The 17,415-nt window shown below is 42.3% G+C and overlaps 1 protein-coding gene across 2 annotated transcripts in view; it reads right to left on the reverse strand.

Moving 5' to 3' along the window:
* Nucleotides 1-17,415, reverse strand: part of LOC124976925 (protein DDI1 homolog 2) — a 39,919-nt gene that overhangs the window by 18,678 nt on the left and 3,826 nt on the right. For both annotated transcript variants that reach the window (XM_047540007.1, XM_047540022.1), the window contains exons 2-6: nt 11,900-12,029; nt 8,499-8,735; nt 6,663-6,789; nt 3,930-4,057; nt 106-234 (exon numbers count right to left, since the gene is read on the reverse strand). In XM_047540007.1, the coding sequence (XP_047395963.1) occupies nt 106-234; nt 3,930-4,057; nt 6,663-6,789; nt 8,499-8,735; nt 11,900-12,029 (751 nt within the window). The remainder of the gene's footprint in view (nt 1-105; nt 235-3,929; nt 4,058-6,662; nt 6,790-8,498; nt 8,736-11,899; nt 12,030-17,415) is intronic.

A 17,415-nucleotide genomic window follows, 5' to 3' on the forward strand; every position in this document is an offset into this window, starting at 1 on the left:
GCTTGCTGAACCCAATGTACCCACAAGAAAGACAATCCGTCCAAAACTTTAAAATCCACCATTCCACATCTACAAAAGACAAACTCCCAGGCAGCTTTCGCTCACCTAGATGTACCCTTCCAATAATCTTCTGGGTGCCCACTCCTTTGGCAATCCCTGCCCACCGGCGGTCCACCAGTCTCATTATATTACACCTCTCTGCACAAGCCTGGCTCATTATGGTCATCTGGGCACCTGGAAGGAGAGAACAACGTCAAATAATAAAAACAAAATCCACGTTGTGGCAAGACTCACAATACAGCATTATGAACAAGGCAGAAGAAGAATTAGGTCATTTGCAGGAAAAATGAATAAGATTTGAAAGCATGAATTTAGGCAAAATAAGCCCAAGTCAGAAAGTCAAGGGTCATGTTTTTCTCATATATGGAAGCTAGAAAGGAAAAAGGAAAAGAAACAATCTTATGAAAATCAAAGACAGACCAGTAGAGGAAAGGAACCAGAGGGAGAGAGGGAGGAGGAGAAGGGGAAGCACTGGAGAACAATACTGACCCAATTATACTGTCACAGCACGTGTATGCACAAGCGTGTAACACTGAATCCCACTATTAGGTCGGACTGTAGTGCACCAGTTAAAAAATAGGGGCGGGCAGGGGCGGGGGGGGCAGAAAACAAGCATATGCCAAGGCTCTTGTCTCTGTAATATCCCTCCATCTAGCAGGTGCCCTGCCTGTTAAATTCAGTTCCACAGTGGAATCTGAAACACGCGGTGTGGAAGCGCGACTTTGGCACAATGAGTAGTTAGTGGCAATAAGTAATTAAATGATATTTTAAAACTTTATCAATAGAGGGCTGGGGTTGTGGCTCAGTGGTAGAGTGTTTGCCTACTAGTACGTGTGAAACACTGGGTTCGAATTTCAGCACTGCATGTAAATAAATAAATGAAATAAAGGTCCATCAACAATAAAAATACTTTAAAAACAAACAAAACTTTATCAAGAGAAAGCTAAAATTACCTGGAAAGGACCTCCTAAAAGTTCAAACTATGACTACTATGCCTACAGACAGCAATGATAAACAACACTGAGAACAGTTTTCATGGAGTCTCTCTTTTTATTCTGGTGGCACTGGGGATTGAACCCAGGGGCACTCAAACACTGAGCCACATCTACAGCCCTTTTAATTTTTTATTTTGAGACAGGGTCTTGCTAAATTGTTGAAGCTGGCCTTGCACTTGAGATCCTCCTGTATCAGCCTTGCAAGTTTCTGGGATTACAGTGTGCACCAGCATGCCTGCTTCATGTAGTATTTCTAAGCATTTTGTCACATTATTTTTACTTCAAATGTTGGCACACTAAAGCTCATCAATTAAAAAACACATCCTAAAGTTGAGGATACAGTTCAGGGATACAGTGCCTGCCTAGCATGCAAGGTCCTAGGTTTGATCTCTACTACCACAACCAAACCAAACCAAACCAAACCAAACCAAACCACAACAACAAAACACTAACCCCCAAAACTATAGTATCCCAAGAAATTAGAAGTGAACTCCTCACACTTTGGGCCAATAATCAGGCCTTCTTCCCATTAAAAGCCGAGGCCATTTAGGGTATCTTCTTCCACACGTACAGGTATTCAGCTGAAGTCACATAAAGGACAGAACTTTCCTAATTTTCACCGACAGTCCTAACATCTTCCAGTTCCACATTCCTACGTGTTGGACATTTCTATCTCAGAGCCAAAAGGTATAAAACTTTTTTCTCCTCAAATAATTTTTACTTTGGATTTCTTTCTCTTTGCAATGAAATCATTTCCTTGCAATCCTAAAACCTGGGCAGAACTCACTGTTGATTCCTCCCATGATACCTCTGCTCTCAAATTGTCCCAAATCTATAAATAAGTTTTATTTCTGACTTCCCCTTTCTAACCACGGCTATTAACCAGCTCACACCCTCTCCTCTAGCAAGTGGACAACCTCTCTGGACCCACTCTGTGGATGTGTAGTGCAAGCAAGGCAACAGTTATGACCCTTAGGGGCACAGATTCTCCAGATCTGTCTCTGCCTTCTGCTTTCCTGAACTATCACCTCCTTCAAATCCCTCATTCCTTCTCCACCAGTTTAACAGTCCTCAAGGGTTTTTGCTCTGTGTGGGACTGTCAAAGCACACCCCAGCGCTGCTGTCCAAGCCCTGCGTTGCTACTCCCAGGCTGTCAGGAGCAGGAACGTGCTCCCTTTGCCTCCTGCTCCTTTGGGCCCCTCCAAGGTCCAGCTCAAGACCCACCTTCCCTAAGAAACTCTGCCTCTCATTCAATTCCAGCACATCCTGTTCATCTCACTCATATTGAATCCAACACCTTGCAAGCACTGAAAGCTCTTGGCATCTGAGGAAGGAAATATTCAACAAACAAGACCTAGAAATAGTCAAGGAAAAGGGATTTTGAGAAGGCGCTCCTGTTTCTCCTTCCCTCCTCACCTTACTTCCAATTGTTACTGATAAAATGAATCTAAGCATGCCAAGGTGAAGGAGCCCTGTTCCTTGCTCTCCTGCCTCTTCCCAAGACTCAGCTTAAATATCCTCTCTTGGGGAATATGCTCTGCACACTCCAGTCAGATGAGAATGTGATCTTTATGCCCACCCAACACTCAGCTGGCTTGGCACAGTGGTGAAGAGTTCTGGCAATGAGCAGACCTGGGCATGAATCACACTCTACCACGCAAAACTCTGCATGCCTTCACCTCTCCCAGTTTCCTTTCTGAAAATCAGGAACACAACTCAACTCTTGGGATGGTCTGAAGATGAAAGAAAATGGACTACGATGGTATTCATGGAACAGCTGGTATGGTGCTTGGCAGAGCACGGGCTGAGTGGCAGAACAGGTTCCCACGTTTGTCTCTCGCACTCACACCGGAGCCCTCCAAATTCCAGTTAGTAAGTCTCATCACTGAGCACTCTGCACAAGGCGCTTCATCTCTAAAACTGAAGCATTAGATTTACTTAGGTCTGTAATCCCAGTGGCTTGGGAAGCTGAGGGAGGAGGATTTCAAGTTCAAAGTCAGCAACTTAGCAAGACTAAGCAATTCAACAGGACCCTGTCTCTAAACAAACTTTGAAAAAGGGCTGGGGATGTGGCTCAGTGGTTAAGTACTCCAGGGTTCAATCCCTAGTACCAAAAAAACAAAAACAAAACAAACCTTTTCCCAGCAATGTTTGTATCTCATGACACAAACTCATGACAACAGCTAGAGCAAAGTATGTGCTCAGGGTCTGTGGTGAACAAGGAGGATGCTCATCTGAGCAGGGGTTTCTCTGTTCCAGGACACACCCTGTCCTACAGCTAGAGTCAAACACGGGAACCAATACCCCCAGGCCCTCGGTCACAGCCCCTGGGCAGTCACAGTGGGCTCATATTGAAAAGCAGAGCCACCACTGAGAGAAGAGGCGCCAGTTACCACATAAACTACCTGCAGCCTGAAGTGGCAAGCTCCCCCTCCCGCCTGGCTGCTAAGTTCCGCGAGGACAGTAACCGTGTCCCATTTGGCCTGGTAATCCTCACAGCTCCTGGCCTAGTGCTGGCACATATCCAGGTTGAAATATTTTTGACCTATACCCTACATAGCTCCTCCTTGCAGCTCCTCATCCTAAATCTATTACTCCCAATTTCTTATAAAAGTGCCAGAGAAAATTTGGGATGCTAAGAAAGAGGAGGCAGGAAGACAAAGGAGACATTACAAAATAGAAAACTGGTTAAGAAGCAATTTAAGAAATAAATAAAACCACTACCAACAAAAAGACTGGCAAGGGAAATAACCCTCAAGCTTGTTAATTAGCAGTCCAAAGGACTACGGATGTCTGGGTAAACACTAGAGTGTCCCTTCTCCCAGGTCAGATCAGGACGTGGGGGCACCGAGATACGAAAGATGGAGACATCACCTGAGTCGACAAAGGCTTTCACAGGATGTCCATTCACTTTGCAGTTAATATAGAGCATCACTACTTGGCCAAAGCTTTCCGGAGCCTCTTCCATAGCTATCGTCATGTTTTCCTCAATGTTCTGTTGCCTGTAACAAACCAAAACCAGGCGCACTAAAGCACTATTTCCGGGAAGAGAAATCTGTTTCACAGTCACAATATCAACAACAGATTTGTACATATCTTCTGCACTAGCCGGAGCAGCTGAGTCATGGGATAGAAACTGGTGCTCTATCCTACAAAAGGTGGTTTAGTAGGAGGTGATGAGATCTGCAGCGGGCAGAAAATCTAAAGGCAGAAAAATTACCCTCATGTAAAACAATCATGCTTAAAAGTAGGAGGGTATGCCCTTTTTTATCCTGTACAACGTTAGTATTTCATAAAGGCTCCAATTTCCACAGAGGACTTACTGGGTAGTGAATATACTCCCCGGGTCCAGCCCATTAACATATCTGCACTGAACACACAGGCACTTCAACTGCCTGGGCTGCACTGACCGTGTTACCTTCAAGAACGGGTTTTCTATCTGTAAAATGAAGATAATGATAATTTCCTCCCGTTACAGGTGGCTGAGAAGTGTGAAGCACCTAGTGGTGGAAAAGTAGAGGCTCAAAAATACATCTACCTACTGCTTAAAACTACACCTATCACAGGTTCACTGGGTTCATCAAATCATTTCTTTAAAAATTCAGCGTATCTAATTCTTACACAAGAAAAGCTTGTAAAAGGGAGTCGCAGTGTCATCATTCCCAACTTCCTCCTACAAGTACTACCAAATGTCACCAGGTCAGCAGCTGCACAACTTACCTGAAGGAACAACAGGGTCCAAGATGGGGGTAAACTATACTGTCAACCACGGGCGCCACACGGCAGCCTAGTATCAGTTGGTTAACATATTTCTATGGGAACACAGCAGCACCATGCATTCCACATGCTGTCCCACCAGCTATGACTGCTTTTGTACGGCAGGAGCAGAGCTAAGTCTGAGCAACAGAGATCATATGGCCTACAAAACCTAAAATATTTATAATCTGGAAAAGTCTGCAGACCCTTGCTCTAATCTTCAGTGCCTGTTCGTTCATTCTGTAATAATACTCTAGCTCACGCCAGCTGACTACTTAATCAGTCATTCTGTAATAAAATATTAAACTTCCCAGAAAGTCAAAGGTACCCTTGTTTAATTTAGTTAGGCAAATATGAAGGCTCAGTGTACACACGCCCTATGTGACATGCCAGATAATACTTTAATAAGCATTTTATATAATTACATAGATTTTTATCCTATTGTACATCATTCAGTTTAGAAATAACCTAAAATTAATTATGTACCCTGATCCTGCCTTGACTCCAAGTCAATCAAGTTTCAATGAAATATCCTCTGAAATAACTCCAGTTACTTTGGCTATTCTGGGTTCTGTATGTGAAGAGTTCTTCAGAGGCACAAGATTTTCTCTTTTAAAGAATGGATGCATTACTCAGTTTCCTCTACCCCACCCCGGGAAGGAAACATGAGCCATATGGACATGCTCCATTTCACTTCTGTTCTTCAACAGCTCGGTATTATAACTTGCTTATGACGCCTTCCTCTTGCTTCCTGGGCTAAACACAACTATTCTTGACAAGTCAGGACTCCCTTATAGCTTCAGTGCAGTATCTTCTACACTGCTCTCTCTCTGGGTAGATTTGCTAGTGATATATTTCTCAAAGATGTTCACCGTATCTCATACAATTAACAGGAATCAACAAGAACATGAGTGACTAGCTCAGGGTTGTCAATTGATTTTGGCACACAATTCACATTTCTTTGATTTCAAGTGTAAAGAACAAATGAAAAAAGCATTATTTGATTTCCAATGAAACCAATTTAGACCTCATTTAAGTGATCAGAGATAATAAACTAGCCCATAAAAGCCCCTATCCTACACAGTCTAACTGGAGTATTGGCTCAGTTATGTTGTTCCTACTAACACTAAAACATCTATAATTAGTAACAAAAACTACACTGGTGGGGAGGATCTGCTGTTCTTCTATCCAAATAGCACCTTACTTGTGCCTAGTGATGTGGCCAAGGCTTGCACTAGCAGACTGTACTTGCTTAGGCTCCACTCCTGAGGATTCTGATTCATCAGAAGGGCCCATGCATCTGCATTTTTAAAAGCTACTTGCATGCTTCAATGCAGCCCTAGGCAAGGACCACTGCATCACAGAAACTGGAGCTGGAAGTGAGTCTGGCCATCAGCTTATTTGGCCAGCAGCAGAACAGCAAAAGGAAGACAGACAGGACTACAAGGCCCTACTTGTGCAGAGCTGTCTCTCCAATCCAATCATCTTTAAGCCCTGAATTTAATCAGGACACACACAACACGTCTAAGGAAAGGAATCAAATCAGCCTCTGTAATCAGCCTAGCTGTCTCGCCAGATGGGGTTTCTGCTCAGTCCTGGGGTCACCTACCTGGAGCTGAATCTACCTGTGTCTGCTACTCAGGGTGTCTTTGTAACATTTCTTGGGAGAAATGAAAAGTCATTAAGTTAAGACACCTGGACCTTTGTAACGCTGGATCAAAATGGGAGGAAAACAGGAGAATAACCTGAATGACTGAGGTTATTATCTTGAAGCTACCTCCAAGCAAATGTCCTGCAGTGTGGGAAACTCAGATGCTCTGAGGCTTGCTCTTAAGGTGAACAGACCATTACCTTATATCTTCTTCTATCTTTGCCTGAGCTTCAAGATCAAAGGGGTCAGCAGAAAAGAGACGAATTCTTTCTTGTTCTCTCCGGGCTCGGTCCTGCTGCTGCTCTACTAGAACCCTGGAAAATTTCTCTTAAAAAATAAGGGAGAAAAATCTTAAGCTCCACTTTGTTCACATTATTTACCAGTAATTTTCCATACCAATTTTTTTCTTTGAGTGGTACTGGGAATCAGACTGAGGCAGGGTTGATCTACCACTTAGCTATATCCCCAGTCATGTAAGACAGAGACTTGCTGAATTGCCCATGGGGGTCCTGAACTTATGATCCTTCTGTCTCAGCCTCTGATGCAGCTGGAATTACAGGTGTGCATCACCACATCTGGCTCACAATTACTCAAAATTTGACTGTAAAAGAGATGTGGATAAGATGCCCAAAATTATTCGAAATGAGCATTTGCCTTCTAGTTTCTAAGGCAGCACTGTTCCTTCATTTAAATTTGGTACAAAGAAACAGTACTTTCAGATGTGTGATTGCAGTCACCTGCAACCCAGTGACTCAGGAAGCTGAAGCAGAAGAATCTCAAGTCATAGTCAACTTCAACAACTTAGACGCTATCTCAAAATAGAAATAAAAAAATAAAGAACTGGGAACATGGCTCAGTGGTAGAGTACCTAGGGTTCGATCCCTAGTACTGTTTAAAAAAAAAAAAAAAAAAAAAAAGGACAGAAACAGTATTATCAAAAATCTTTCATGCTTGTAAGAAGTTACCCATTGTGTGTTGTTTCTATTCAGATAAAAACTTTGCCATTAGTAAGGAATGACTATCTGAATGGCGCATAAGTGTCTCCAAGCCTCCCCTGCCCACTGTCCTCATTATCCTATTACATAGGAAAAAACCAGAGCACCCAATAATCCCCTTTCTCCTATTCTATCTTCATTTCCTTTGTAACTCTGTGCCTTAAACCAGATAAATGAAGTGCAAACCAATGTTAGTCCACCAGTATTTTGTGTGTCCTGATGGGAAAAAGGAAAATTAGCAAAGAGAAAACACTGCTTGCTACTACAAGATGTAAGTATTTTGCTATTTCTTAAATGGTGGTGCATGAAATGTGTAAATTTAAATGTGCAATCACCATAGTCTCCGGCAATTAGATATGATGGCAAAAGAAATTAAAGAGACCAAGGTCATGGTCATCTGAACTACTGGTACACACAATATGGACAGATCAAAGAATTCAGAGAAGTAAAAGGCTAACACAAAGGACCATACACACTATGATTACATATACAGAAAGTTCAAAAATATGCAAAACCAACCTATAATGAGTATCTATCCATTGCAGCCTCTGGGGGAGGAAACTGACTATAAAAGAAACAATGGAGCTTTCAGGGGTGAAAGACATGTTCTGTATCACTGGGGTTGCATGAGCTTGTCAAAATACAATGAGTTAAATACTTAAAATCTGTGTATTTCTCTGTAGGTAAATACCACCTCAACTGAAAAATAATCAATTAAGGAAGGAGTTATTAACTGTCTGTTATGGTGTCCTGAACTAGAAGTATTCCAGCTGGGATCAGCTGACTTGCTGGAGATCTTGAAGATCTAATCAAGCACGTCAAAATATTAGAACCTGACTAACCTGCTGTTAAAAACAAGAAAGAAAAGTAGAGACCAGTTCAGATAGATTTCAGTTCTAGAATCCTGTCACTATTACCAATTCACCCAACCCTAACACCAGCACTAATCTACTTCTCACACACAAATCACCAATATGTTCAACCAATCACGGGCTGCGACACAACCACTTCACCTCAAACCCTCCACACAGTTAAGCTTACCAAGATCTCCACTGAGCAGAGCTTCCGCCAGGGGCGGATTGCGCTCCTTCAGCAAGGACAGCTCGTGTGGGTTGGCCAGCAGCATGTCTCGGAGCAGGGCTGGGTTGTCCAAGCCCTGAGGAGACGATGCTATTTCTCCAGGAGATGAGTGGGGCTGCTGTGCTCCTTGAGGCAGGCGCTGCCGGGGGCTCGATGTGCCAGGCACGGCTATACTACTAAAGTCTATCCGGGGTAGGTCTGTTCGGAGAAGGAGAGGAGGGGGAAAAAAAAAAAAAAAAAAAAAAATCAATCAATCATGTTTACTCAAATGACTCCATAAAAACAAGTGCTGAAAGGAAACAGCAGAACACACACTCCAACATGGGATGCAATGGCCAATGGCAATGGTACACACTAATAGCTTCCCCTTGTTCTTTCTAACGTGGAATTTCACTAAGAATGAATCAACAGGAAATTAACAGAAAGGAGAGCAGGGAACAGCAGTAAACAGAAATTTAGGGTTTATAAATATCCCAGATTAGATTATCCAATTTTTACTATGTTTCTAGAAAATGAAAGCTAGTCTCAAAAAAATATAATTTCATAATTCTGGATGTGGGTCTTAAGAAAAATCCTAGTCTGGTGTAACATATGCTTCAAAGAGTTCTGCCACTTGAGGTGGAACACTACACATTTCAAGTAAACAGTATAAATACTAGATGCTAAATTCTGCAAGTCTGTGCTAAACCCATTGATTTGGAAAAGTCCCTTCACCCCATGCTGGAAATTGAACCCAAGAACACTCTACCACTGAGCAACATACCAACCCCCCCACCTTTTTTTTTGGTGCTAAGTCTCCCTAGGTTTCAAGGCTGGCCTTGAACTTGCAATCCTCCTGCCTTAAGCCTCCTGAGTCACTGGGATTACAGGCCTGAGCCACTATGCCCAGTGGAAAAGTTCTCAATGGTTCTTTAATTTATAATTTCATCTGTACACCACCATTAACTCTACTCATACCCCTGATGCTGGTGGAAATAATTACTGTATAGGAAAGAAAAACTGAAGAAAAAGGACTGCACAGGCTCTTGTTGCTGGGTCCACAAAAAGTTACAGGTTTAGAGGCTACAATTCCCAGGTGCTACGCTCTGGGCTGAGCTGACTATAAATTATTATCAAAAAGAAAGTACAGGAGCCCTACTCCTTACACAAAAGACGTACACACTGCACAAATGTCCAGAGTAAATAAGTACATAGAGATAAAAAGAAAGCAGACTTGTGGAGTGTCAGGGAATACAGAAGACTGCACATAGGCACAGGTGATAAAAACGAACTGCAAATAGTTGTGGTGATAGTTGCACAACTCTGCGAATATACTACAAACCACTGAACTGTATCCTTCACATGGGTGGATAATGTGGTATATGAATTCTATCTTAATAAAGCCATCATTAAAAAAAAAAAGAAAAAGGAAAAAGCAGAGCTAGAATGAGGCAACAAGTCTGAGTGAATCTACACTGTTCAACATGATTATCTTTCTTTCTTTTAAATTCTCAGAAAATTGCTGAAGCTGGCCTGGAACTTGCAATCTTCCTGCCTTGGCCTCCTAAGTCACTGAGATGACAAGTAATTGTCACTACATCTGGCTGCCCCCAAAATATATTTAATGGTCAAACTCGTCCAAAGTCTAGGACTATTCCCAAGACTTTTGGACCTCAAGTCCAAAACAGGACAGCTTAAACTCAGGACTAAGATTTTGTTCTCATGGTGTGGGTTTTACAAGCTACTGTGTTCAAACAGAGTTCAAGTGGTGCACAAGGGGCAGGGGTGGGGGGAGGGAGAGGGAGGGAGGGAGGGAGGGAGGAAGCAGGTGAGGGAAAGGGGGGGAGAAGGAGAGAGAGGGAGGAGAGAGAGAGAAGAGAGAAGAGAGAAGAGAGAAGAGAGGAGAGAGGAGAGAGGAGGAGAGAGGAGAGAGAGAGAAACAACCAGCCAGTAAAACAAACAGCATGATCTCTGTGAGGTCACTAATCTACACCAACTACAAAACATATGGACAGGACTTCTTGGCAGATCAAGAAATTTTATCTCGACCCTGTTACACATTATCTTGAGAGTTCACTCCAAAAATTATTCTAAAAAAACCTGTTTACTCATTTTATAAACCAGATCCCTCCCATTAACATCCTACTGATGGTCTTATCCAAGGGGAACAGCATGGGGGTGGGGGAGATTAAAAGAAAAAAAAAAAAAAAAAAAAAAAACAGTGACTCTCCAGTACTAACACCTCACCAAATTACCAAAAGAAGATTTGGTTTTATTGACTGGCATATTTGAACCACTACTCTTTGTAAAGTTTAGCAGTTGCCCCAAGGGACTAATGCAATCCAGATCTGAAGAAGTCAGTGCTTAATTGTCTTATACAGCTCCTGTTTCAGGCTGAATGGAAGCACTGTGTTCCAAGCTGAGTCTCATCACCCAAGACACCTATCATCTGTTACCAGACTTTAAAGCCAGGTGACCTGCAGGTTGACACTGTTTAGAAAACTGTGTCAGAATATGGCAGAGTGGAAAAAAACAGTACATCACAAGTAGTTCGACATCAGGACCTAATAAACATTTTGTGGATTATGAACCCCTTTGAGTATCTAAGGAAAGCTATGGGATCTTCTCAAGATCCAATGAATGTACAGGCCGACACCCATGTAATTCTGCATATTATTTCAGGGACACAGAAATCTCCTAAATCTAAATGCAGACAGCCAAGACAGGAAACAATTTCTTTTTACATGATTAACATCGTTGGTAGGGAAAACCAGAACTTGGTGGTTCAACTGCTTAAAGTTTACCAGTCTGATATAATGGAAAAAGCACCAAGTTTTAATTCCTGTGCCTTTTGCTTACTAGCTAGATAAAATCTGAGCTTCATCTGTCAATGACAATTGTAAAGAGAGATCTCTTCCCTCACAACCAAGTTTTAAGACAGCACATGAACTATGGACGCAAGCGCTAGCTGTAAGAAGCCTCACAAAGGTGGCACACTGCTAGCCAGACGCAAAGCAGCAAGAGAGCCAGAATGACAGGCTTATATAGTCCCAAGTCTTTCCCCAGGATAAAGGTTATGTTATGGGGTCATCGTCACTGATAACAGAAGCTAACATTTACCGAAGGTTTGCTATCTTCCCAAAGGCTTCCCACGTGTTAATTTCACTTCAGTTCTAGGAGCTGAAGTTAATTATGGCACCTTTCTCAGAGAACAGGAAGCCAATTTAGAGAAGTCAAATAACGTCCAAGGTTATACAGAGGCAAAGTCAGGATCTGTACCCTAGCAGTGTGACTCCACAGTGAAGCCCAAACTCAGAACTACTACACTCTGCTATCTGCTGATGCTCACGCGAGGGGATGCTAGACATGAGGTGGCGTCTTACTTGGGAATTGCACTGAAGGCCGAGGGTCTGCATTCTCCTTCTGTCGCAAAATCACAACGTCCCCATCTTTCAAGCCATAAGACGCCAATGATCTGTGGTTGTCTGTGAGAGGCCTTTCAGCATAGACAATCTACAACAAGAAAAGATGTAACAGCATAAAGCACTGAGAAGCAGCACGGTGCCAGGCAGGGGCCACACTTCCCACTCAGCCCTCTGACGGACTGATTCCCACCGACCCAGGAGGAAATCCAAAGTCCCTCCTGCCCCTAGCACACCCTGGGCAGTCTGGCCCCGGCTTCCCCGTGACCTCACTTCACCTCACACCTCCACTACTGTTCCTCAACAGGGTCCACTGCCCCTTGGGGCCGTGACACTTACTCCTCTCTACCTGAAGAATGATTTTTCTCACGTCACTTTTTTCGGTCTTGAATAAAATATGACATCTACAGAGCTCTTCCCTAGGACCTTATTTAAAATGGACCCTGACACAGGCTGGGGGTCTAGTTAAGTAGTAGATGCTTGCCTAGCATGTGTAAGCACCACAATAAATGAATTAAAAAAAATAAAATATTACTGTCACTGAATGTACTATTAAAGTGCTTTTTTATTGTCTTTCTGCTCCACTAAAATGCAAGCTACTTGAGGATAAAGACTTTGTTTCATTTACCATGTCAAAAATGCTTAGAACAGGTCTGTTATATAACTGATGTTCAAATATTTGTTGAATTAAAAGATGAATTTATGAAAATAGTGGACATAATTTTAAATTTAATTCTGAGCAGGGAGAAAATTGGAATGATGTATTCTTGGTATGCTAACCACAGTACTATTAAATAATAAGCACATTTTTTAAGTGAGTTTGTACACTGCCAGGTGTAAAAAGTTCCCAAATGCTGTTTTCTTGCATTCTTTCTTCTCTTACCAGACCCAAAGTTTTATTATCATTCTTCAGTTTATAAGGGGAAAATAAAAGTGAAAAGAAATTCAAAAAGAGAACAATTCAGCATAGGTGGAAAAAAAGGTAGAAGATGTACTACTAATAAAAATATTTTTTTATGATGTATAAATCAACATTCAAACATTGAGGCAAAGGCAACAGGGTGTAGCGGTACAGGCCAGGAGGTTGAAGCCGAGGGATTTTAAGTTCTAGGCCAACCTGAGCAACATAGCAGGACTCGTGTCAAAATAAAGTTAAAAAGGGCTGGGGATGTAGCTCAGTAGTAAAGCACTTGTCTAGCACACACAAGGCTCTGGGTTCAGTCCTCAACACTACAAACAAAACAAAATCTTGAAAGCACAAAACATGTTGTGAAAGGAAAAAAATGGACACAAAAGTGTTCAATAATTTTACCATAAGGGAAAATAAAACCTGTCCTACATTATGATATACTCTGAAGAGGCATTCAGAATAAACCGGGACTTTTTGAAAGACTTTCTCCTTAAATATCCACTTTACATTGGCCCACATGCAAACTGAGAAATTTAAGTTCTTCCCTGGCTCTGCCAATAATTGAGGGGCCTGCCACTCAAGCTGGTACAGGCCTCACATTTCCCCATTTGTCAAGCACACAGCTGAGGCTAGATAATCATTACAGCTGTCTGTTCACGTCTTTCTGCTACACTATCATTCTACAATGCTCCCTCACCTGTTCCCAAAGCTCTCCTCATAAAGTTACCTGGCACAGAAACTAAAGATACAGCATTTACGCCATGTACAAGGTACACCCCTGTAAATTCCAGAGGCTCAGGAGGCTGAGGCAGGAGGATTGTGAGTTCAAAGTTAGCCTCAGCAAAAGGAAGGTACTAAGCAACTCAGTGAGACCCGGTCTCTAGGGATGTGGCTCAGTGATTGAGTGCCCCTGAGTTCAATGTCCAGTACCCAAAAAAAGTATATGAGGAGATATGTGATCAATCTCCCGAGCAGACACATTCTCACTCTACTGGTAACAGAAAATTGATTTCTTTAAAAGAGAAACCAAACTCAGGAAGGTTGGAAAGACTGCAGGGCTGAGGGTATAGCTCAGTGGGCTTGCCTAGCAAGCATGTGACCCTTGTTTCCATTCCCAACACTGGGGAAAAAAAAAAAAGACATTGGAATTACAAAAATATTCCTTCATCACAGGCTGTGTGGCATGGTAATGGGACACAAGTCGAAAGCTGTCCCATGGACGTCTCCTTCACTCCTGCCTGGGAATATCAGCCACAGTATATAAGATCTGGTGCCCACCCCACTGGGCCGTCCATGCAATCCTGTTGGACATATTACATGAACAGCCAAATTAAAACAGGAACCAGCTGTTACTGAGTGAACCTTTACCAAGCTAGCAGCAAGCCAGGTCCTCAGTCTCCCACTTTATCTTCATATCCTCTCATATGGGTCTCACAATCATCTTATGAAGTAGGCATTATTTATCCCATTTTATGGACCAGGACACAGATAGAGGCCATATGGCTATTAGAAGTGAACTGAAAGAAGTGTGTATGGAGGCTCACACCTGTAATGCCAGCAACTCAAGAGGCTGGCAGGAGGATTCCAAGTTTGAAGCTAACCTCAGTAAGTAACTTAGGCACTAAGATTCTACCTTTAAAAAAAAAAAATGGTGTGTGAGTCTGGAAACGTAGCTCAGGAGTGAAGAACCCCTACCAAAAGAAAAAAGAACAGTGAACTAAGACTGGAATCACATCAGCTTGACATTAAAGCCCATTCTCTTCTCTAGTACCATGCAACTTCCCCAAACAACCCCAAAGTGAGCTGGAGAATTACCTGGGAGGCTTTAGCAAGGTCTACTAAGCCATCCATCACCACTAAGGATCTATACCCTCCAGAGGATTGAAACACTGCCCTTGCCCAGAATACTAGGGCCAAGTGTGGTGGAGCACGCCTGTGATCCCAGCAACTCAGGAGGCTGAGGCAGGAGGATCCCAAGTTTGAGGCCAGTCTGTGCAACTTGGCCAGACCCTCTATCAAAATAAAAAGGATGGTGGATGTAGTTCAGTGGTAAAGTGCCCTTGGGTTCAGTCCCCAGTATCAAAATAAACTCACATGCACACACTAGGGTTGGGGATGCAGCTCCGTGGCAGAGCACTTGCTAGCATACCAAGGAGATGGTTTTGATACCCTGCACCTGGCAGGGAAGGGGGCAGACACCGCCACTCTGGACTCCCATTTTACAGAGGTCAACATGGTTCCATTGCTGCTTAGTTGCCACAATACTTCCTCAGCAGATGGCACCATTTTTTTTTTTTTTTAAGGAAAGCAGCATGATCTAACAATGAAAATGTAAGGTCCAGACAGATGCTAATATGGAGTGTGTAATGATCCATGGAGTGTTTCTAACTCCCCCAATTTCCTAGAAATAGGAGATGAGAACCCAGGGGAAGGACAAACATCCCTTACAGACAAAGCAGCAGGTGTGCTTCATTTAGACTAAATACAAGAATAAGACAAACAAGTTTAGTTGATATTATAATTGCAACAATGAACCTATTTGTTTTTGTTAAAATAGGCTTAGAAGGTCCAGGGATGAGGATCAGTGGTAGAGTGCTTGCTTCCACTGTATGAGGCCCTAGGTTCAATACCCAGTCCTGCCAAAATAAAATAAGCTTGAGTACAAGAAAACCAATTATTTTGTAGTGTGAGTACTAAAGCAAACCTGTGATTCTCTAATTTAACAAGTATATCTATTAGATCAATGGTTTAAAATCTCTACCAGCCAAACAAAAGGAGCACCAATGATGACAGGCTTCCCATCATGCATTTCACCCAACTCAAAAAGCTGCACTGCTGAAGACTCCAGTTGTGCCAGTTGTAAGAACATACCACAGGGGCTGGGGAGATAGCTCAGTTGGTAGAGTACCTGCCTCACAAGCACAAGGCTCTGGGTTCAATCCCCAGCACCGCAAAAAAAAAAAAAAAAAAAAAAAAAAAAAAGAACCACAGTCACTTTATTAGGTCTAAATCTGCAGAAATGGCACAACTGCTAGTACTTACTCTAGAGAAGGCACCCTAGAGACTGAATTCTAATCTTAACATTTAACAACAGGTTAATTAATACAACTCCAAACTTTTAATCATGAGGCCAATGTTTTCTGGTCTTTTTTTTTTTTTTTTTTTTTTTGGCAGGACTGGTATTGAACCCAGGAGTACTTTATTTTTTTTTATTTTTTTTATTTTTTTTTGTGGTGCTGGGGATTTGAACACAGGGCCTTGTGCTTGCAAGGCAAGCACTCTACCAACTGAGCTATATCTCCAGCCCCCCAGGAGTACTTTATGACTGAGCTATATCCCAATCATTTTTATTTTGAGACAGGGTCTTGCTAACATGTTGAAGCTGGCCACCGACTTGGATAGCCTCAACTGACTGCGTAGATAGCATTAGAGGCGTATGCCACCACAACTATTTTCTGGTCTCTGAACTAAAGCCTTCAATTAATAGAAATCTTAACAATACTTTTCCTGAGCCATGAACTGGCTACAAAATCCTTAGAATTATATCTGGTGGCACCATACTACTCCTACTACCACATGCCCACTATATGCCATATTCTACCTCATGTAACTAACAGCTTGATTTTTTTCAACCCTTCTTAGGAGGCAATTTGGCAAGTTACTAAAAGTCTTTCAAAAAGTTTTATGACTAGCCCGAAGCAATGGTGCACACCTGTGGCTTGGGAGACTGAGGCAGGAGGATTGCGAGTTCAAAGCCAGCCTTGGCAAAAGTGAGGCACTAAGCAACTCAGTGAGACCCCGTCTCTAAATAAAATACAAAACAGGGCTGGGGATGTGGCTCAGTGGTCAAGTGCCCGAGTTCAATCCCCGGTGCCCCCCACCCAAAACTTTTATGCCTTTGATCTGGCCACTTGAGTATCTAACAATTTATTCTGAGAAAATAATCAGAAATGGGGGACAAAGCCTTAAGCATATGGACGTTATTCATAACTGCTTCCAATTTTTCCCAATTCAAGAATAAATTACACTACACTTATATAATGGTGTATTATGCAGCTATTAAGAATTAAATTTGGCCCAGCATAGTGGTACATGCCTGTTATCCCAGTAACTCTGGAGGCTTAGGCAGGAGGAGCACCAAGTCTGAGATCAGCCTCAGCAACTGAGCAAGACCCTGCCTTAAAAAAAAAAAAAGTGGGGCTGGGGTTGTGGCTCAGAGGTAGAGAGCGCGCTTGCCTGGCATGTGTGAGGTACTGGGTTCAATCTTCAGCACCACATAAAAATAAATAAGTAAAGGTCCATTGACAACTAAAAACCAAATAAATAAAATAAAAGGGCTGGGGATATAGCTTAGTGACAGAAGGTTCAATCCCCAGTACAGAAAAATTGTAATGATAAATCTGAAGAATTTGAAATATTACGGGAAAATGCTGACAATGTGGTGCTGATTGAAGAAAGTAATATAAGAAATTATTTTACAGCTTAGGATCCATCATGTTTAAAAGACCCATTAACTACAAAAGTAAAAAAGCTAAGGAAGAAAATACATTGAAAAGTAAACTGTATT

Source organism: Sciurus carolinensis, chromosome 1, assembly GCF_902686445.1.
Source record: "Sciurus carolinensis chromosome 1, mSciCar1.2, whole genome shotgun sequence".
Classification (NCBI taxonomy): domain Eukaryota; kingdom Metazoa; phylum Chordata; class Mammalia; order Rodentia; family Sciuridae; genus Sciurus; species Sciurus carolinensis.